Source organism: Bombyx mandarina, chromosome 15, assembly GCF_030267445.1.
Source record: "Bombyx mandarina strain Sakado chromosome 15, ASM3026744v2".
In the NCBI taxonomy this organism is placed as follows: domain Eukaryota; kingdom Metazoa; phylum Arthropoda; class Insecta; order Lepidoptera; family Bombycidae; genus Bombyx; species Bombyx mandarina.
Genome location: NC_143221.1, coordinates 15,423,092 through 15,446,042, shown reverse-complemented (window position 1 = coordinate 15,446,042; position 22,951 = coordinate 15,423,092). Strand labels below are relative to the sequence as shown.

The window sequence follows — 22,951 nt, the reverse complement described above, 5'->3', positions numbered from 1 at the left end:
TTACAACAATACAGTGAAAACTCCTTCATTCGCGTTTTCACTAAAAAGTTTCGCTGTGGCTAAAGATTTCTTTATTCGAGAATTAAATCGGTACATACACACTTGATAAAAAGGATTCCATTCGAATATCCTTTGCATCCGAAACGCATAATGAAATGACCTAATAAAAAAGTGAAATAGACCTTATTACACGTATGCTTAAGTATGTTTTTATATTGTCCCCTAAAACGTATCCCCTATCCCTTAATATACCATAATACTCCCTTTAAAAAAAAAATAAGCTATGTATGTTTCTGGATAGTCTATGAAATTTCTCGTAAGTCATTTTGTTCGTTTTATACCTAAAACCACCAACTTCCAACTAAATTTGACATCAAACTTCCGAATTTGTTCCAAAATCCGCCAGCTCTTTTGAAAATTATTTCAAAAACCCGCTACATCTGTTTCGACCAATCACGACGCTCTATTCCAAAGATTTCAATATGGCGTTACAATGCAGAATTGTGTTATTATTGTTGTCCGTAATTTGCATTTTCTAATTAAAATAATGGAAGAATTGACTAAAAAAGTTGAAAAAGCATGTCCTAATAAAGGAAGAAAAAGAATAAGCCAACCGGATTTATGGAAAAAACAAATTGAAGGAAAAAAAGTTAGTTAAAGTTACCAATAGCCCGCCAAATCTATTTTTAAATTACTTAACTATATATGTAAGTTTTTATGTTTTTTTTTACTCATAAAAATACATATAATAATATCAGGGTTTTAAACAAATTAGAATTACATTCGCTGGATTCAATTAAATTAAAATTATAATTCAATTAAAAAGGTCCTCGGAGATATTAGATACACTTTTTTGCTTTTACTGAAAAATGTGTTGCGTCTGGAGTTAGATGATATCGGAATTATACGACTCATATGTAACTTACCATTCCATATTCACCGTCTCTGTATTCGTCGGAATATTGACGGAACATACATACATCCCGCGAATAAAGAGCATTTAGTGTATTCAAATTGTGACCAATGCCACTGCAGTACGGGAACGTAATGTCTCATATTATAATTATAGACCAATAAAACGATAAAAATAAAAGTAATAAAACAAACTGTACATATTAAAGTGTATTATGAAAGTTGAATTAACTATGTTACAGAATTTTGTAAGTTATACAATTTTTTTTTAATTGCCTTTGTACGCAGACAAGCATACGGCCTACCTGATGGTGAGTGGTTACCGTCGCCCATGGACTTCAGAAATGCAAGGGGCAGAGCCAAGCCGCTGCCTACCGTTGAGTACTCTCCACAAGCCTTGTTTGAAGAAGGATATGTCATAGCGCTCGGGAAACACCGTGGAGGGGAGCTCATATCAAAATTAATTTAATAATTAAATTAGTCATGACCGTGTCGCCCATCCATGCACACTCATTCGTGTCCAAGTTTCCATGTCTCCAAGTTTAGTTTACAAATATTGAAGGAAACTAAACATCACTTAACTTCATAAACAATGCAATATTCAAGTCATTTTACATATCCTTCTTATTTCACTTAATTACTAGAAACGAAACAATTTTTTAGTGTAAAATATAATTTCTAAAATGATTATAAACATTTAATTCATTGTCGACAACAAACATTATTTTACAGTGACATAATTATTAATTAAATTTTGAAACTTCTGTTTTTTTTTGTATGTTCCATTGAGACAAGCAGCTTACAGGCATTGACAATGTTAATGCCAAGTTTTTAAGGTTATTCGAATCATTTTTTAATGTTGTCTATAAACCTTTTTGGGAATATATCATTTTTTTACTTCTAATTTTAATTTCAATTTTTGTTATATTCCATTAAACACAGAGATAATATTACATTTAAAGAGAAGTCAATAATTATGTCGAACTTCGATCATTGCAATGATCGTTCATGCTAGTCAAATAATGGCTAGGTACGCATTTAGAAAATTATTATAAAAAAATACAAATCCATGTATGTAAGGAAAAAATAATTACAGTGTGGGCTGTAATGATTTTTATTATAAATATAGAGATGCGAAGTATTAGACAGTACGGATAGAGCGAGATGCAACGCCTCTAGTACACTGGAGGGAGGAGGAGGAGGAGGAGGACCGGACGTTCCAATATAACATATAATTAAGGTAAGAGTAGAAAAAATACGTGAACGCGTTCTTTCATTGTCAAGTCAACTTGAACTGTTTTATGGACTTAGCATCGGAGGATACGTCTTGTGTAGCCGGTGTCACGTGCATCCCACCGTCACGCACGAGTGGGCGGGGCCCGCACGTCACGCGTGGGTGGGCGGGGCCCGCACGTCCCCCTCAGTGGAAGGACACCAGTGTGCGCCCCCCCGGCGGGGATCACATTCGAGAGTTGTGCTTCGTTTGTTTCTGCGCGTCTTCGATTTTATTTTCCGTCTCTTCGGCTTCTGATAAGATCGCTCGTACTTGTTCTAACGCTTTCCTATAAATAATAATTAAAATTTAGCTTCTATTTTAATATAATACATATTGTACGGTTTGCACATACCTAACTAATACGTGGACACGCCGTGCGTCGTCATTGTGGTGTCAGGTTATTTTATTATATTCTTAGAGCAGTGCACTTAGCAACACGCACTCGTTAAGACTTTACCATCTGTGCTTAACCAATATAATAAAGGTGCTCAAACAACACACTAACTCTTTGGAACTCAACAAACTTCCCCTTGAACCCCAACACATATTATAAACGCGCACTGAGTGTCTTTTGCTGTGCTCCACTACCTCTACGTTATATTTGTGGTGGACACGATCAGCTTTTCTAGTCCTGGCTATTTCTACCGCGAAGTAGTCATAAGTTCAGACTTCGACCTCATGTCTCAAGGGGGGCGGCAGAATTCACGTTGTGATGTTTGTGAGCACTAATAGTCACTGACAGCACCTTTCTAGTTTACATCTCTTGTGTTCCAACAGTTATCAGTTCTTCCGCGTGTCTGATAAACCCACTACTTCTTCAGTTGCGTACAGAGAGTGACTAATTTACGAATTTGACTCTATTAACTGTTTTAAACGTAGATATGTTTGGGAGTGAATGCTATTATCACCCTCAAATGTGTGTGCTTCAACATTTTTTTCCCGCCAACTTTGAATTAAGTCCTCCACATTGTCGATAGCTGACGGTAAGCATACCCCATTACTTCAACTGAACGTTTACTAATTTTGATGAATTGAAAAAAAAAATTAAATATGTCAGTGGTTCATTCTCCCCTCTTAGTAACTAAAAAATTGTTAGAACTAACATGTGAAGCGGGTTGTCTGGTTGTAGGGCGGCCATCGCGGTGGTGGCCAGACGGCGCAGGGGGCGGAGCGCGTGGGGGCGCAGCTCCCCCCGCGGCAGCGCCCCCGCGAGCACGCTGGCCGCCCAGGCCGCCTGCGGGCCCGCCGCCGCGCCCGCCGCGAAGCTCAGCCGCTCTGTCAAACAACACTTCACTGTCTCTAAATGTAGGATAGTCGCAATGCACCATGTTATGAACCAAGTCATTAACAGTTCAGAATTTGGTGCTTTTTCACAGCCGTCATGCACGGGTCAGAAAATTCGAATAAAAAATGTTTGGTATGTTGGAAATCTACATTAGTATTACGAGGGAGTTAATTTGCAACATTTTATTGAACGTATGACAGTGACGTCATTACTGGCTGCTCACGTATGGTCACGAGAAATTTTATTGTAATATAATTATATCACACAAACTTTGTCTTGACAATAAATCGGTGGAACTATTCTTAAAGTACAGTGTGCTTAGTGCAAGTTTTTTAATATACTCGATAGCGTAAATGTTAACTCAAATTTGTGTGCAGTTGGATCAGCGCACCTAACGGCAAACGTAGGCAAACTCTCCAACTCCATACAAATCAACTTTTACGCTATCGAGAACGTTAAAAATTCGCACTAAGCACACTGTTCCTTCATACTGGTACGTTTCTTTTTCCTACCTAAGCTGATAGCCTTGAGCTATGCCAGCGTAATCGGGCGAGTAGATGTACAGGTGAAGAAGAACCGTACTAGGCAGAATCTACCATCGGATCAGAAGCGCGACCCACTGAGAAGATCCGGCTAGGAACTCAGTGGGATGTGTCTGTGGGTTAGTTTACTCGCCGAGCCCTTCATCGCAAGCGACGGGTTCGACGAGAACGATGACCGGTCAATAACTTTTTGAAGTGAAACTTCTTTAGGCGCATGAGGGTAAAATTTTTACAGAACGTCACGCAGGTATGCAACGGAAGTGACATCAAATTACTATTGAAATTAAGTACTTGTCAAATGTCAGTAGTAGTTGTTGTTGTATTTTTCCAACTGGAAAGGCAAATGTATCATACCATACAGCCTAATATTTTATAATTTTTTTGTGAAAAATGTTAATAGGAATTGAAATGAAATGAAAAGATTTTGGAACATTAATCAAATAGCATGAAATTAAATTAGTCAATTCAATTGGCAAAATATTAGTCATTTACAATTTAGAAATCTAAACATAATGTGACTGTCAACACTGAGGTTTGAGATTGACATTTGACAGACTTTTGGCGGGAACATATCTTCCTTTTTCCCTTCCTCTAAATCTCGGAAATCTAAAGTTTTAGATTAGTACAAATTTAAGCAAGACTTATAAATTAGTTCGCCAAAAAAGTTTCACTTCTGACATGTGTACTTTGTACGCACGCACTTTTTTTTTAAGGGATTTTATGACCTGGAAACTAAGACTTAAAGGTCATGTCTTATTTTAATTTATATTCATATTTTTATGAAAAATGATATTATGGAGTGAAATGAAATGAAGATGATTAATTTGGACATTAATCAACTGGGATGAAATTAAATGAAATGAGATGAGATGATATGGGATGAAATATAATCTCAGTAAAATGGTGGTCATTTACTAAGATTTTTTCAGTGGACTTTTTGGAGGATCCCGAAAAGTAGCGTCCAGCGACTTTGTTTCATTTTCCCATATTTGTGCACTTTCACAGATATTAAACAGTTAATAAACCACCGTTTATTACACATTTAAACCTGAATAAAAATCACACAACTTCGCTCCTCGCGTTCCCGTCAAAAAGTCCCCGGTCAATAACGTGTGGGAATCGATTTTGACTTATTATTATGAGTCTGTCTGGACGCGTACCGACGAGTTGCAGCACGAGCGCGTCGGCCCGCAGCAGCGCGGGCGGCGCCACCAGCGCCAGCGCACCGCGCAGCAGCCGCACGCCCGCACCCACGCAGCGCCGCCAGAACCCGCCGCCGCCGCCCTCCAGCACCCTGCAGACACGCGCGCTCATATCATTAACCAAAAGCTTCAATAATATCATTACGATTTCAAAGTAGATAAAACGAAAAATAAGAACAAAAAACGCTAAAATATGACATGCGCACACGTACAGTCCCCGCGCGAGCTCCGACGAATGTTAAGGAATGTTGACGTAATGAACTAGTGTTGTACTTAGTCGATATTGCGCTATCGATACTAACACATCTTAAGCCTCCGTGCGAGTGTAAATTATAAAATAGTTCTATTATGGTATTATGTACTTTAAATAAATAAAAAATAAATAAAACAATTGATCACGTATGAATTTAATGTAATGAACTGATACTTATTGAACAAAATGAACGTAAAATCTTATTAATTACTGTGGCAATCAGATTAATCAGTACTTGAAGAATTTGATGTACTATTGTCACTCTCCTCGCGTAGGTAGGTACTTCAATAATAAATTCGACAACATCCTCCATTAAGCCATCCTTTTGCCAGTAATGTTCCTCTAACGCTAAGACATGTTTATTATGCTAATGCTCGCCACTCCTTTTTCATCAAATTAAATAGCTATTTGTGCAAACAAAAATACTTATAAGTGTAATTACTATTTATAGTAGAAAACACACGTAAATAAAACTGCTATCGCAAAATTAAAACCAACCGAGTCTGTAAGCGCACTCTCACGTTAAGGTCGACACTAGTACTGGGAGAGTGCGGGGTATGAAGCGACGGTCGGGCGCGGTGCACGCCCGCCCGCTTCTTCAGCCACCGATTCCTCGGAGCTCGCGCGCGGACTGTGTATAATATTTAATTCCCCCAAACAGACCCAAAAATGGACTTCTGCGCCAAACGGATATCAAGGTCAGAGCTTAAAACTCGTACCAATTATTAAACCAACAACATCCGAAATTCATATCATCTGTATATTAATTGTGTGTTCTACAAGTTTTTTTTCTACCTAAGCTGAGCGCCTTGAGAGGCTATATCAGTGTAGCCTTAACTAGTAGGTGAGCTCACGGGGCTCAAACCTGACGACGTTGCTAACACGAACCCTAGCAAGAGCCGTGCTTCGCAGAATCTGCCACCGGATCGCAAACGCGACCCACTGAGAAGATCCGGCGAGTAGCTCAGTGGGCTGTGTCTGAGGGTTAATTTACTCGTCGGGCCCTTCAGCGCAAGGGACGGGTTCGACGAGGACGATGACCGGTGCTTGAGGTACCCAGAAGCACCGTTAGTGGATCGGGAGGATCTGAAATGACATGTTTGGGGCGACGTCGACTGCTTTCCATTCTGTCCGCAGGATCGGGAATGCTACAACAGTAGGGTACTGACGCAGGCGGCAGCGCGGGCAGGAACACGTCGGCGTTGAGCGCAGAGTGCAGCGCGGCGTGCAGCGCGGCGGCCAGGCGGGCCAGCGCGGGGCGGGCGCGGGGCACGGCGGCGGCGCGGGACACCAGCGCACGCAGCCGCACGCACGCGCGCACGCACATCGGGTCCCACGCCTGCTCCACCAGCTCTGCACAACGACAACAGGTGCTCAATTGCAATCCATCAAACGTTCGTATTATATTATTATTGCTTAGACGACGAGCTCACAGCCCACTCACCAGGTTACTGGAACCCATAGACATCTACAACCTAAATGCGCCACTCACCTTCAGATATGAGTTCAAAGGTCTCAGTATAGTTACAACGGCTGCCCCACCCTTCAAACCGAAACGCATTACTGCTTCACGGCAGAAATAGGCAGGGCGGTGGTACCTACCCGCGCGGACTCACAAGAGGTTCTGCCACCAGTAATGACGCAAATTATAATTTTGCGGGTTTGATTTTTATTACACGATGCTATTCTTTCACCGCGGAAGTCGATCGTGAATATGCGGACATTACAACACGGATGGGAATAAAAAAAACAATCACTTACTCTTCATTCCACTTTCTAACAAAAAAACTCGAACTAATCTTACCTGTGAGTTTAGGTATAACCACCCTCCCGACAATAGTGGGTACAAGCATGAGGTCGATATCGTCCCGCACGGAGCTCTCTGTGACCACAGTGTGACCGTCGTGCTCCATATCAGAATCTGAAGAATCGCTTGACGTCTTCTCGTTACGAACGCCATACATCATCAAGCATCTAATGAACAAGACAGGTATAACAACTGATTGCGGTTACAGTCGCTCTTTCAATCAAAGTATCTTACTGGACAGGAGTTCGTATAAATTATTTACTAAATTAATACATAATAATGGTGGGCGGCCTTGTGAGCCAGCACCAGGATAGGATTGAATAACGAATTATTATTGTAATAATTGCTCACTTGTACCAATCCATTCTCTCATAGTCTTCGTTATCTTCGTCAGCCAGAGGATTCCATAATATCATCTGTAACAAAATATAATATTAATTAATAATCTGTGCTAGATTATTGCACGAAAACGCGGTCAAGGTCACAGTACAGCGCGGGGTCGGGCGCGCCCCCCGCGGTCTAGTTACCTCGTGTCGCACGTAGGGCGCCAACAGTCGCGGCAGGGAGTCCGCGACGTACGCGTCACAGTACAGCGCGGGGTCGGGCGCGCCCCTCGCGGTTTAGTTACCTCGTGTCGCACGTAGGGCGCCAACAGTCGCGGCAGGGAGTCCGCGACGTACGCGTCACAGAACAGCGCGGGGTCGGCGGCGCGCCACCCGCGGTCTAGTTACCTCGTGTCGCACGTAGGGCGCCAACAGTCGCGGCAGGGAGTCCGCGACGTACGCGTCACAGAACAGCGCGGGGTCGGCGGCGCGCCACCCGCGGTCTAGTTACCTCGTGTCGCACGTAGGGCGCCAACAGTCGCGGCAGGGAGTCCGCGACGTACGCGTCACAGTACAGCGCGGGGTCGGGCGCGCCCCTCGCGGTTTAGTTACCTCGTGTCGCACGTAGGGCGCCAACAGTCGCGGCAGGGAGTCCGCGACGTACGCGTCACAGAACAGCGCGGGGTCGGCGGCGCGCCACCCGCGGTCTAGTTACCTCGTGTCGCACGTAGGGCGCCAACAGTCGCGGCAGGGAGTCCGCGACGTACGCGTCACAGAACAGCGCGGGGTCGGCGGCGCGCCACCCGCGGTCTAGTTACCTCGTGTCGCACGTAGGGCGCCAACAGTCGCGGCAGGGAGTCCGCGACGTACGCGTCACAGTACAGCGCGGGGTCGGGCGCGCCCCCCGCGGTCTAGTTACCTCGTGTCGCACGTAGGGCGCCAACAGTCGCGGCAGGGAGTCCGCGACGTACGCGTCACAGAACAGCGCGGGGTCGGCGGCGCGCCACCCGCGGTCTAGTTACCTCGTGTCGCACGTAGGGCGCCAACAGTCGCGGCAGGGAGTCCGCGACGTACGCGTCACAGAACAGCGCGGGGTCGGCGGCGCGCCACCCGCGGTCTAGTTACCTCGTGTCGCACGTAGGGCGCCAACAGTCGCGGCAGGGAGTCCGCGACGTACGCGTCACAGAACAGCGCGGGGTCGGCGGCGCGCCACCCGCGGTCTAGTTACCTCGTGTCGCACGTAGGGCGCCAACAGTCGCGGCAGGGAGTCCGCGACGTACGCGTCACAGTACAGCGCGGGGTCGGGCGCGCCCCTCGCGGTTTAGTTACCTCGTGTCGCACGTAGGGCGCCAACAGTCGCGGCAGGGAGTCCGCGACGTACGCGTCACAGAACAGCGCGGGGTCGGCGGCGCGCCACCCGCGGTCTAGTTACCTCGTGTCGCACGTAGGGCGCCAACAGTCGCGGCAGGGAGTCCGCGACGTACGCGTCACAGTACAGCGCGGGGTCGGGCGCGCCCCCCGCGGTCTAGTTACCTCGTGTCGCACGTAGGGCGCCAACAGTCGCGGCAGGGAGTCCGCGACGTACGCGTCACAGTACAGCGCGGGGTCGGGCGCGCCCCTCGCGGTTTAGTTACCTCGTGTCGCACGTAGGGCGCCAACAGTCGCGGCAGGGAGTCCGCGACGTACGCGTCACAGAACAGCGCGGGGTCGGCGGCGCGCCACCCGCGGTCTAGTTACCTCGTGTCGCACGTAGGGCGCCAACAGTCGCGGCAGGGAGTCCGCGACGTACGCGTCACAGAACAGCGCGGGGTCGGCGGCGCGCCACCCGCGGTCTAGTTACCTCGTGTCGCACGTAGGGCGCCAACAGTCGCGGCAGGGAGTCCGCGACGTACGCGTCACAGTACAGCGCGGGGTCGGGCGCGCCCCTCGCGGTTTAGTTACCTCGTGTCGCACGTAGGGCGCCAACAGTCGCGGCAGGGAGTCCGCGACGTACGCGTCACAGAACAGCGCGGGGTCGGCGGCGCGCCACCCGCGGTCTAGTTACCTCGTGTCGCACGTAGGGCGCCAACAGTCGCGGCAGGGAGTCCGCGACGTACGCGTCACAGAACAGCGCGGGGTCGGCGGCGCGCCACCCGCGGTCTAGTTACCTCGTGTCGCACGTAGGGCGCCAACAGTCGCGGCAGGGAGTCCGCGACGTACGCGTCACAGTACAGCGCGGGGTCGGGCGCGCCCCCCGCGGTCTAGTTACCTCGTGTCGCACGTAGGGCGCCAACAGTCGCGGCAGGGAGTCCGCGACGTACGCGTCACAGAACAGCGCGGGGTCGGCGGCGCGCCACCCGCGGTCTAGTTACCTCGTGTCGCACGTAGGGCGCCAACAGTCGCGGCAGGGAGTCCGCGACGTACGCGTCACAGAACAGCGCGGGGTCGGCGGCGCGCCACCCGCGGTCTAGTTACCTCGTGTCGCACGTAGGGCGCCAACAGTCGCGGCAGGGAGTCCGCGACGTACGCGTCACAGAACAGCGCGGGGTCGGCGGCGCGCCACCCGCGGTCTAGTTACCTCGTGTCGCACGTAGGGCGCCAACAGTCGCGGCAGGGAGTCCGCGACGTACGCGTCACAGTACAGCGCGGGGTCGGGCGCGCCCCTCGCGGTTTAGTTACCTCGTGTCGCACGTAGGGCGCCAACAGTCGCGGCAGGGAGTCCGCGACGTACGCGTCACAGAACAGCGCGGGGTCGGCGGCGCGCCACCCGCGGTCTAGTTACCTCGTGTCGCACGTAGGGCGCCAACAGTCGCGGCAGGGAGTCCGCGACGTACGCGTCACAGTACAGCGCGGGGTCGGGCGCGCCCCCCGCGGTCTAGTTACCTCGTGTCGCACGTAGGGCGCCAACAGTCGCGGCAGGGAGTCCGCGACGTACGCGTCACAGAACAGCGCGGGGTCGGCGGCGCGCCACCCGCGGTCTAGTTACCTCGTGTCGCACGTAGGGCGCCAACAGTCGCGGCAGGGAGTCCGCGACGTACGCGTCACAGTACAGCGCGGGGTCGGGCGCGCCCCCCGCGGTCTAGTTACCTCGTGTCGCACGTAGGGCGCCAACAGTCGCGGCAGGGAGTCCGCGACGTACGCGTCACAGTACAGCGCGGGGTCGGGCGCGCTCCTCGCGGTTTAGTTACCTCGTGTCGCACGTAGGGCGCCAACAGTCGCGGCAGGGAGTCCGCGACGTACGCGTCACAGAACAGCGCGGGGTCGGCGGCGCGCCACCCGCGGTCTAGTTACCTCGTGTCGCACGTAGGGCGCCAACAGTCGCGGCAGGGAGTCCGCGACGTACGCGTCACAGAACAGCGCGGGGTCGGCGGCGCGCCACCCGCGGTCTAGTTACCTCGTGTCGCACGTAGGGCGCCAACAGTCGCGGCAGGGAGTCCGCGACGTACGCGTCACAGTACAGCGCGGGGTCGGGCGCGCCCCTCGCGGTTTAGTTACCTCGTGTCGCACGTAGGGCGCCAACAGTCGCGGCAGGGAGTCCGCGACGTACGCGTCACAGAACAGCGCGGGGTCGGCGGCGCGCCACCCGCGGTCTAGTTACCTCGTGTCGCACGTAGGGCGCCAACAGTCGCGGCAGGGAGTCCGCGACGTACGCGTCACAGAACAGCGCGGGGTCGGCGGCGCGCCACCCGCGGTCTAGTTACCTCGTGTCGCACGTAGGGCGCCAACAGTCGCGGCAGGGAGTCCGCGACGTACGCGTCACAGTACAGCGCGGGGTCGGGCGCGCCCCTCGCGGTTTAGTTACCTCGTGTCGCACGTAGGGCGCCAACAGTCGCGGCAGGGAGTCCGCGACGTACGCGTCACAGTACAGCGCGGGGTCGGGCGCGCCCCCCGCGGTCTAGTTACCTCGTGTCGCACGTAGGGCGCCAACAGTCGCGGCAGGGAGTCCGCGACGTACGCGTCACAGTACAGCGCGGGGTCGGGCGCGCCCCCCGCGGTCTAGTTACCTCGTGTCGCACGTAGGGCGCCAACAGTCGCGGCAGGGAGTCCGCGACGTACGCGTCACAGTACAGCGCGGGGTCGCGCGCGCCCCCCGCGGTCTAGTTACCTCGTGTCGCACGTAGGGCGCCAACAGTCGCGGCAGGGAGTCCGCGACGTACGCGTCACAGTACAGCGCGGGGTCGGGCGCGCCCCCCGCGGTCTAGTTACCTCGTGTCGCACGTAGGGTGCCAACAGTCGCGGCAGGGAGTCCGCGACGTACGCGTCACAGTACAGCGCGGGGTCGGGCGCGCCCCCCGCGGTCTAGTTACCTCGTGTCGCACGTAGGGCGCCAACAGTCGCGGCAGGGAGTCCGCGACGTACGCGTCACAGTACAGCGCGGGGCCGGGCGCGCCCCCCGCGGTCTAGTTACCTCGTGTCGCACGTAGGGCGCCAACAGTCGCGGCAGGGAGTCCGCGACGTACGCGTCACAGTACAGCGCGGGGTCGGGCGCGCCCCCCGCGGTCTAGTTACCTCGTGTCGCACGTAGGGTGCCAACAGTCGCGGCAGGGAGTCCGCGACATACGCGTCACAGTACAGCGCGGGGTCGGGCGCGCCCCCCACGGTCTAGTTACCTCGTGTCGCACGTAGGGCGCCAACAGTCGCGGCAGGGAGTCCGCGACGTACGCGTCACAGTACAGCGCGGGGTCGGGCGCGCCCCCCGCGGTCTAGTTACCTCGTGTCGCACGTAGGGCGCCAACAGTCGCGGCAGGGAGTCCGCGACGTACGCGTCACAGTACAGCGCGGGGTCGGGCGCGCCCCCCGCGGTCTAGTTACCTCGTGTCGCACGTAGGGTGCCAACAGTCGCGGCAGGGAGTCCGCGACGTACGCGTCACAGTACAGCGCGGGGTCGGGCGCGCCCCCCGCGGTCTAGTTACCTCGTGTCGCACGTAGGGCGCCAACAGTCGCGGCAGGGAGTCCGCGACGTACGCGTCACAGTACAGCGCGGGGTCGCGCGCGCCCCCCGCGGTCTAGTTACCTCGTGTCGCACGTAGGGCGCCAACAGTCGCGGCAGGGAGTCCGCGACGTACGCGTCACAGTACAGCGCGGGGTCGGGCGCGCCCCCCGCGGTCTAGTTACCTAGTGTCGCACGTAGGGCGCCAACAGTCGCGGCAGGGAGTCCGCGACGTACGCGTCACAGAACAGCGCGGGGTCGGCGGGGCGCCACCCGCGGTCTAGTTACCTCGTGTCGCACGTAGGGCGCCAACAGTCGCGGCAGGGAGTCCGCGACGTACGCGTCACAGTACAGCGCGGGGTCGGCGGCGCGCCACCTCGCCAGCCGCCTGCACACGCCACGCACGCCGCGCCACGCTGACAGCGCGTCCGAGAATAGCTGTGCTGACTCAGCGCGAATTGCGGCTGTTATGTTTAAACAATAAAAATAAATACAAAAACCCTTTTTGTTGCAGTAAAACATGAACTAAAATGGGTAAAAAAACATCTTCCGGATTGTGAATTCCTATTTGCATTCGACCTTTCGAATACTTTACATCGTTCAAGGTTAAAGATGGTCATCTTGGATCGTCTGATCACTGCCTTATCCGTGCTGTTGTACCGCTCTCTCGTCCTGGTCGTCGGACGACGACCGGGTATCAAAGAGTTTGGCGGTATATGTCAGCAGGTTGGGATGGATTGCGTGAATTTTACGCATCCTACCCATGGGGGCGGTTCTGCTTTTCCTCTGCTAATCCTGACGTCTGTGCGGACCTTCTTAAAGATGTGGTGCTCCAGGGGATGGAATTGTTTATTCCCTCCTCTGAGGTGCCCGTCGGGGGTCGCAGCAGACCCTGGTATAACAATGCCAGCAGGGATGCTGCAGACCTCAAGTAGTCCGCATACGTGGCATGGGATAGTGCCAGGAGACGTCAGGATCCTAACACCTCAGAGGAAAGGCGGAAATATAATGCCGCTTCCAGGTCTTACAAGAAGGTTATTGCCAAGGCGAAGTCCGAGCACGTTACTAGATTTGGCGAGCGACTAAAGAGCTATCCCTCTAGGAGCCGTGCTTTTTGGTCGCTCGCCAAAGCTGCAGAAGGAAACTTTTGCTGGTCTAGTCTCCCACCACTGCGCAAGTCCGATGACAGTCTGGCCCATAATGCGAAAGAGAAGGCTGACCTTCTGGTCAATCTCTTCGCCTCGAACTCGACTGTGGACGACGGGGGTGCCACACTACCGAACATCCCCCGGTGTGATAGCTCCCTGCCTGAGATCTGCTTCACGCAGTGTGCAGTCAGGCGGGAGCTTCGTCTCCTGGACGTCCTTAAGTCGAGTGGGCCAGACGGCATCCCTGCAGTGGTTCTGAAAACGTGCGCCCCTGAGCTGACACCTGCGCTAACGCGATTGTATCGCCTCTCTTATTGCGCTAACAGGGTTCCGTCTTCATGGAAGACCGCCCACGTCCACCCTATCCCCAAGAAGGGTAACCGGTCGGACCCATCGAGCTACAGGCCTATCGCGATAACTTCCTTGCTTTCCAAGGTGATGGAGCGAATAATAAATATACAACTCCTGAAGTATCTGGAGGATCGCCAGCTGATCAGTGACCGACAGTACGGTTTCCGTCACGGTCGCTCAGCTGGCGTTCTTCTTGTATACCTTACTCACAGGTGGGCTGAAGCCTTGGAGAGCAAGAGCGAGGCTCTTGCTGTGAGCATTGATATAGGCCTTCGACAGGGTCTGGCATAGGGCACTTCTATCGAAGTTACCATCTTACTGAATCCCCGAGAGTCTTTGCAAGTGGATCGCTAGCTTTTTGGATGGGCGGAGCATCACGGTCGTTGTAGACGGTGACTGTTCTGATACCATGACCATTAACGCTGGCGTTCCACAAGGTTCGGTGCTCTCTCCCACGCTTTTCATCCTGTATATCAATGACATGCTGTCTATTGATGGCATGCATTGGCATGCATTGGATGACAGCACGGGGGATGCGCGATATATCGGCCATCAGAGTCTCTCTCGGAGCAAGAGAGACGATCAAAACTTATGTCTGAAGTGGATAACTCTCTGGGGCGAGTATCCGAATGGGGTGAATTGAACTTGAATCAATTCCACCCGTTAAAGACACAAGTTTGCGCGTTCACTGCGAAGAAGGACCCCTTTGTCATGGCGCCGCAATTCCAAGGAGTATCCCTGCAACCTTCCGAGAGTATTGGGATACTTGGGGTCGACATTTCGAGCGAAGTCCAATTTCGGATTCATTTGGAAGGCAAAGCCAAGTTGGCGTCCAAAATGCTGGGAGTCCTCAACAGAACGAAGCGGTACTTCACGCCTAGACAAAGACTTTTGCTTTATAAAGCACAAATCCGGCCTCGCGTGGAGTACTGCTCCCATCTCTGGGCCGGGGCTCCCAGATATCAGCTTCTTCCATTTGACTCCATACAGAAGAGAGCCGTTCGGATTGTCGATAATCCCATTCTCACGGATCGTTTGAAACCTCTGGATCTGCGGAGGGACTTCGGTTCCCTCTGTATTTTGTACCGTATGTTCCATGGGGAGTGCTCTGAGGAATTGTTTGAGATGATACCTCCATCTCGTTTTTACCATCGCACCGCCCGCCACCGGAGTAGAGTTCATCCATACTACCTGGACCCACTGCGATCATCCGCAGTACACTTCCAGAGATCATTTTTGCCACGTATCATCAGGTGTCCACGGTGTTTCCCGAGCGCTATGACATGTCCTTCTTCAAACGAGGCTTATGGAGAGTACTTAACGGTAGGCAGCGACTTGGCTCTGCTCCTAGCATTGCTTAAGTCCATGGGCGACGGTAACCACTTACCATCAGGTGGGCCGTACGCTCAGCTGCCTACAAAGGCAATAAAAACAAAGACAAAATTAGCAAGTAGATAAGTATCAAATATTTTCTTCATCACGAAAAAATAATAATATTTCTCCTACCTCTCTCCTGCGTATAGTGGTGTAGCTCATGCGGAGGCAGTTCATCATCGCTAGAGTCGCCGTCCCTGTGCCTGACGTGAGCGCCTGCTGCGGCAGCAGTGGCCTCTCTCTTGAGGCGTCGAGCTCGTCTCCTACCCTCGCGTTCTGCTGCTCTGCGTATCTTCTCTTCGGAATCAACAGGTTTGACTGATCCGGGACGAGCTGCCAGCAGCAAGCATACAATTGCGATCTCGTTGTCATGTGAATAGATTACATTAAATATGAGAACGCGACCCGATGATGAGTTACGTCGTAACGCACGTTGACAGCCTGTCAATGTACGATACAGATTACGTCCAGGTAGTTAGTTGCCTTATGTAGAACCGTTGAATCTAGCCGAGTTCCTTTCAATTGGTACGGCAGCGACACATTGTGTACGGACATGGATTTTTCCCCTATTCGCTGGAATTGGGGGAGGCTTACGTCCACTACTGGACATAAGCCTCCTCCAAGCCTCGCCACAACGACCAGTCCCGCGCTGACTGCATCCAGCGGATTCCCGCGAACATCAATAGGCCGTCAGTAAATCTTGTGGGAGGCCTAACCACGATACGTTATCCGGTACACGGTCGCCACTCAAGAACTTTCCGGCCCAGCGGCCATCTGAGATAATTTGCTAGCACTAGCCCTATCTATCACCAAGAGAGAGCCTTATCTATCACCGATCGGACTGCGACTGATTCAGAAGATCCTGCTACATACTCAGTGGGCTGTATCTATGGGTGCGTTCTGTTGTTAACTTATAGACCGCTATGGCATTGTAATGGAATCACACGCGTGGGTATTGCGACGAGCGACCCCCCGCGGTCCCCCTGCAGCCGAGTGGTGAGGTACTGACCAGCCATGGCCAGCACGTCCTGCGCCTGGTCGCGGACGTCCGCGCGCCTCCTCTCCACCAGGAAATCGCATTTTCTCTTGTGCATCGCCAGCGCTCTCGCTTCTAGTGCTTCTAGCTTCGGCATCTGTTTATACAAGCGAGGAACGCCACGACCCCGTTTTAAATTATATAGTTATTAAAATAATAAATAATAGTCTAAAAAAACTAACAAAATACGCTTTTATAGAAAATCCAACTAAAAAATAGAAAATAAATTTTAACAAGTTGGATTTTCTATAAAGCGGATTTTGTTAGTTTTTTTTAAACTTATATTTATTATTAATTTTTTAGTTGAATTTCAATTTTTACAAATTTTTTTTAAATATTGAATTGTCATCAGTCATTAATAAATATACCAAATTTCGAGTTAATCCGACGTTTTGAAGGGGGTCAAAATCATGTTCAAAAATTCCGTTACAAACATACATATATGTTTGAAGTTAATAAAAAAGCGTATTAAAAATTCGATTGATTTCTCGAGTCATACAGTCATACATACAGTCTCTAACAGCGGTCGGGGAACTTTTTTAATTATTACCCCAAAATATTTTTGTGTAAGTTGATATTACCCCATGGTGAAGAACCAAAAAAACGAAATCGCTTCTTTTTTTCATCTTTCATATTATAGCCCCCATGATAATTTTGAAAAGAAAACAATAACAAAAAATTTAATGGTTCTAAAGAAGTTTCACTTCAATATATACTTTTTACTCACAAAAGTTTCATTTTTACTCCCCAAAATTTCATTTTACCCCATTTGGGGTAATTTACCCCGGTTCCCCGACCGCTGCCCTAGAAGGTATCGAGAAGCGGTCGGCACCTTCTCGTCGAGACACTCGATGAGGTCGGTGAGGTAGCCCCGGGCGGCCTGCGCGCGCCGGTACGCCGTGTCCAGGGCGGCGCGGCGGGCGGCCCGCGTGTCCCGCGCACGCACCGCGCCCGCCAGCCGCCCCGCGCCCGCCGCCCGCCAGCACTGCGCCTCCGCGCGCTCGCCCCGCAGCTCCTCCATCCTGTAACATCATATTGATCTCAACTTGCACTTTCACTTAGAGCAGATACACGAGGATTGGAAATATATTAACTATTTTATTTTATTAAATTATTTCTTCAAGTCTAAATTTGATGTCTATAAAAGTGTATTAATGCAAGTAAATGAAACAAAAACACGAGACATAGATTTTCAAATTATAACGTAATTTACATTCGAGTGTTAGCATATCTTCACCATTTTACTGGGAAGCTATTATAGTCCCCGGCACGTAACTTGGCAAGAATCGTCAGATGCGCAGAAGTCGTTTTTTAGGTCTCTTTGGTTGTCAAGCGGGACGCGGGGAAAGACGTAGCACCGTTCCGAGCGCGCGATTGGTGAGTCAGTCGACTCTCCGTTCCCGCATCGCGTCCACGTTCCGTTCGCTCCTGATTACACATGCGCCTACTAAATTGTAGGAACCCTTTGTTTATATTGAGTTTTTGTTACGAGTTGTTATTATTGTTTTAAATTTAGTTTTTGTTACGAGTGTTATTCTTTTAAATTTGTTTGCAATGCCAGGACCAAATACCAATGACCATATAGTCGATGCAGTCACTGAGCGTTTTATTATTTACGCCAGTGACGACAGCGACTCTTCGTTATGTCAACGATGAGGAGCCAACTCCTTCCACCAGCTCAGGTGCTACCATAAATTTAATCCAAGGGGTAGCACTATTAGAAAATGATAGTGACGATGGCGACACATAATTTTTAATATGAAGTATATTTTTTTAAATAAACTTCTTAACTTTTAATTGTATTTTATTTATAACACCTAATACACTTCACGAATTCCTCTCTTTTCTTTAACTTTCTTCTAAACACAAAGGCTTAAAAACAAATTATGGCAAGTAAAAAATTAAATAAAATTAAATTAAATTATATGCGGGCAATAAAAGTGACCATTTTTTTGTTGCAATGTGCACTATGCGCGACATTACCCCCACTACACCAAAACCTTGCCAACTTACGTGCCGCTTACTATACCATTTAATACCATTTTATTTCAATCAAATTCGTACTATTGTCGTGATTATAAACTTAATTTCATTACACTCAATTTTACTTTGTAGATCATTACACCAAATGACAATTAGGCTCAAAGGACCAGAATTCGGATAATTAAAATAAAAAAAAAAAATTTAAAAATACCTAGTAATTACAATTTGCAAACCGCAATTGCATTAAGTGCAAACCGAATGAAATAGTCAGAATAGTAGTAGCCTTTACACAATAAACCCAGGCGAGGCGACGTGACGCGGCACTCGGCAGGCGACCAGATCAATAAGTTAATTACGAGGCCGGGTTACCGGTTGCGTAGCGCGTCGACCAGGTCCTGCGCGGAGGCTGGGGCTCGCTCCGAGTCCACCAGCAGCGGGCGGAGGGGCGTCTTCGTGCTCGCCACCGGAAGAGGCACCGCGAATGGGTTCACTTCTGTATTATCGCCTGAAAAAAAAATATATATTTAATAACAACAGAATCCGATTTCTGCAAATCTACACTAAATATATCTTTGAAATCATTTGGATATGCCGTGAGTATACGCGCAGACTGAAAGTAACGTGTACAACGGACACATCGTCTTCTCGCATTAAAACTGTATAATCTCAAAACTTACTAATTTTACAGGAGAGTGTTTTAAACGTTCAACATGTGATATTTTGAATATTAATCATCTTTGTAACATTATTTTTTACTAGATACATTATCTGTCTTTTAAAGTAAGATAAAATTATGTAATAATTTGTTAGTAGTAATCAAAATATAGGTAAAATAAAAAAAATAAAAACACTAAAACTAAACTACGCTCTTTTGACAGTATTTATAAGAAAAATACTGGTGATACCAAATGATTCCGCATATTAACTCAATTTCGAATATTTTTGGAAATTGTACACTTTTAATGCGAAAAGACGTCATGTGTTTTCTATCATCGAAATAGATTCTTCAATGAGATTGTTTTGTACCTGTGATATCAGCAATAACGGGTCTTGCTTTTTGTAGTTGTTGCTCCTCCCATTCTTCGACGTCACTATTCAATTCTTCCTCAGGAGTCGCGGCCGCTGTCCCACCTGGGTGGAGGGGGTAAGTCATGTCATTATTATACAATTTGAAGCATAATGAAATACTAGAATTTGTTTGGAGTACAATATCTTTCTGGTATTCCATATTAATGTCAAAGTTTAGTATGAAAATTATGTTATGTTTGAAGACATAGGTATTGTTTGTGTAAAGAGACCTGTAATCTTTCCGGTAAATTCAATCCAAAAGACCGTATAGAAATGCCCTTGACTTCTTTGAATATAAAACATTAAACCAGAAGGCGCCTGCTTTTCGATGTGGGAACGCAATATATTTAAAACTTTACTTAGTAACCCCATTAGTGTGAACATCTTCTAAAATTTATCTTTGCAGACAGAGTTTCGTTCAAGATCAGATAAAGACCTTTTTCTTTAAATTAGGTAAATCGATTAACGAAGTACAAATCTATGAAACCAACGAAGCATAGTATTGTTACGGACTCATTCATAAAAAAATATCAGACCTTTGTAAGCCCGTTCTAAGATCACTGTGAAAAGTATTATTCATAATACGATCTAGTTTATTTATAATATGAACAAGCTTTAACACTTAGTTTTGGTCGCCTTATTATTACAGAAAAAAAGGGTGCGTGTACTTATGTACGCGCGTAAGAAGTTATACTTTATTTTTATTAAATTTATTTCTTTTTTTTTTATTTAAATTTTAATCAATTTGAAAAAAAATCGATTAAACAACATCCTCAAACACGTATATTGGACATCCCTTTTCTTGACATCGTATAAATCCACAGATTCGGTAGAATCTGGCGCCAAGTTCCGTTCAAAAATCCCGTTGTAAACGGAGCGCCAGACTACCGACTGTGTTTACTGTGAGCAGAACAGTTTTTTGAGGTTGCGAAATTTTATTTAATTCTACGGTACTTCTGGTTCCTAAATTGTATATTATATCAATCACTCACAACTTTATTTTACTGATATTAACTAGTTATATCAATTACAACAATTAATCTACTTGAAATTATTAATTTTATCACCACAAACTATGGCTCGCTCAAAAATTTCGATCCTGACTTTTTTCGATGTAAAAAGTGACATGCCACAGACTATAAATATTCGAGAATGGTAATCTACGGCCGCCAGGGTGCGCTGGAATTATTCCTATTTGTAATGGATTTTATGACCTGGTAACTGAGACCTTTAACTCATGTCTTATTTTAATTTATATTCATATTTTTATGAAAAATGATATTATGGAGTGAAATAAAATGTGATATTATGGAGTGAAATGAAATGAAGATGATTAATTTGAGACATTAATCAAATGGGATGAAATGAAATGAGATGAGATGATATGGAATGAAATATAATCTCAGTAAAATGGTGGTGGTCATTTACTAAGATCTCAGTGGACTTTTTGGAGGAAACCGAGAAGTTACGTACAGCGGCTTTGTTTAATTTTCCCACATTTGTGCACTTTCACAGATATTAAACAGTTAATAAACCACTATTATTACACATTTAAACCCGAAGAAACACTAAATAGACAAATTAAAACAAATCACACAACTTCACACCTCGCGTTCCCGCCAAAAAGTCATTATTCCTACATAAACTGTAGCTTCAAGGGGAGTTTGCAGTTCTTATTGAACGGTTTATACATTAAATAACGTTAATGTTGTTACTGTTAGTATTTTAGTTTAAGTACTGCCGAAGCAAGTACTGTTGTTACTGTTGGAGAAACAATTTTGTTTTGTAATGTATTACTAAATACTTTACGAGATGGCGTTACAAAAAATCCCTTCCCAAAACTATAAAACCGTTGTGATTGTCTACGAATAATAAATAATATAATAACTAATATTTATTCGTAGGTGATTGTTTAAGATGCTATGAATATTTCGGTTTTGATTTCATCAAAATAACTTGAACTTTACTATTGAATTCCGAAGAAAATTCTAATTAAGGCTGAGTTAAGTTCAGCTTTTTATTTAAGCCTCTTACTGTAGTTTTTAAATTACATTTATGCGGATTGATGTTTCAAGGCTTTCAGATTTTAATTTTAAATTCTGAAATAATTAAGAACAGCGTCATCTACCCTTCACATTTGAAACAAAATTTAATTCGGTTTAAATTTGTAAAAGTTGATGTTGATTATTATTACACTGTAACGCAGCGTTCCGTTTCGCGGGGCAACAGCAGCCAAAGGGAATGTGACTCAGGTCCGTGCCGCGACGACCCACCCCGCGCTACCCGCGCCCGCGCATCTGTTGCATCATTCGCACCCCCAATTAGTGCGCGCCAGACCTAATATATTAAGTGTATAATCTATGCGCTAGACTTTGAAGCGGAATACACGCATCCCCGGTCGATACCGGAACTGACAACCCGAGAGTCTCATGCCAGTCGGGCACCTAACATTAAACTGGCAGCCCAAGCGCGGGCCCTTTAACTAGTATTTCGGAGTGAATCTACGTAATTACGACACGTACTCGTCGTCACTCACGGCGTCAATCCGATTTTCAAGACGTTGAAGAAGAAATTGGTTCAACCGCGGGACCGACGCCAACATTTACCGCAAACAACATGGCGTCATTACAAGAAAGTCAAATGGCAGCATTCGAACGCCTACTCGACCGAGTTTTTGAGCATAAAACTCAACTCGAATCATCAGCAACACCGACGTCGGAGCCGACATCGCCGCCTTCCTCGACGCCCGCTCACCATTCTGGGAACTTCGCGTCATGCACGGCGCGGTTCAGCGGAGCGCCCGGCGACTCACTCGACGGTTTCCTTGACGCGGTCGAATCATACAAAGATTGTGCTGACGTAGGACACGCCATCGCGTTACGAGGACTCTCGATGTTACTAACCGGAAATGCAGCCGTGTGGTGGCAAGGCGTTAAAGCTAGCATCACTTCCTGGGACGACGCTTTATCATCGTTACGAAGCGCTTTCGGTGATTGCAGACCGCCCCATCGAGTCTACTTAGAGCTCTTCAAAATGTCGCAAGGACAAAGAGAGAAGACGGAGATCTTCGTTGCCAGAGCACGAGCCCTACTAGCTCGACTCCCACCTGGTGACCTTAGTGAGAAAGTTCAAATTGATATGCTTTACGGCCTTCTACACCGTCGTGTTCGTAAAAGATTAAGAAGAGACGAAATAACTTCATACGACACGTTATTAAAGAAAACGCGCCATATCGAGGACTCCATCTACGAGACCAGTCCGCCTGAATTTATTCATCATCCTCAGCGAGCGACGCCACGTTCATCGGGTAGTACCGTAGGCGAAGTTCCCGCCGGTGCTTCGACTTCGCAGCATACATACGCGCGGATGACGCCGCGGAAAATATTCAACTCGGGCGCCGCTGGCGGCCCGCCACGCGACGACAGCGCTGCGCCGAGCACCGTTCGAGTCCCCGCGCCTCGCTACACGAACACTGATAATGT

At 48.4% G+C, this 22,951-nt stretch overlaps 1 protein-coding gene across 1 annotated transcript in view; it reads right to left on the bottom strand.

The window, feature by feature from the left end:
• Positions 1-1,109: 1,109 nt before the first annotated feature.
• LOC114251750 (PAX3- and PAX7-binding protein 1) overlaps positions 1,110-22,951 on the bottom strand; it is a 29,612-nt gene continuing 7,770 nt past the window's right edge. The window contains exons 5-16 of the mRNA XM_028186131.2: positions 19,428-19,532; positions 18,771-18,906; positions 17,251-17,440; positions 16,392-16,515; positions 15,515-15,715; positions 12,798-12,973; positions 7,629-7,693; positions 7,275-7,444; positions 6,640-6,823; positions 5,176-5,309; positions 3,292-3,463; positions 1,110-2,474 (exon numbers count right to left, since the gene is read on the bottom strand). Of these exons, the coding sequence (XP_028041932.2) occupies positions 2,372-2,474; positions 3,292-3,463; positions 5,176-5,309; positions 6,640-6,823; positions 7,275-7,444; positions 7,629-7,693; positions 12,798-12,973; positions 15,515-15,715; positions 16,392-16,515; positions 17,251-17,440; positions 18,771-18,906; positions 19,428-19,532 (1,760 nt within the window). The 3' untranslated portion in view covers positions 1,110-2,371. The remainder of the gene's footprint in view (positions 2,475-3,291; positions 3,464-5,175; positions 5,310-6,639; positions 6,824-7,274; positions 7,445-7,628; positions 7,694-12,797; positions 12,974-15,514; positions 15,716-16,391; positions 16,516-17,250; positions 17,441-18,770; positions 18,907-19,427; positions 19,533-22,951) is intronic.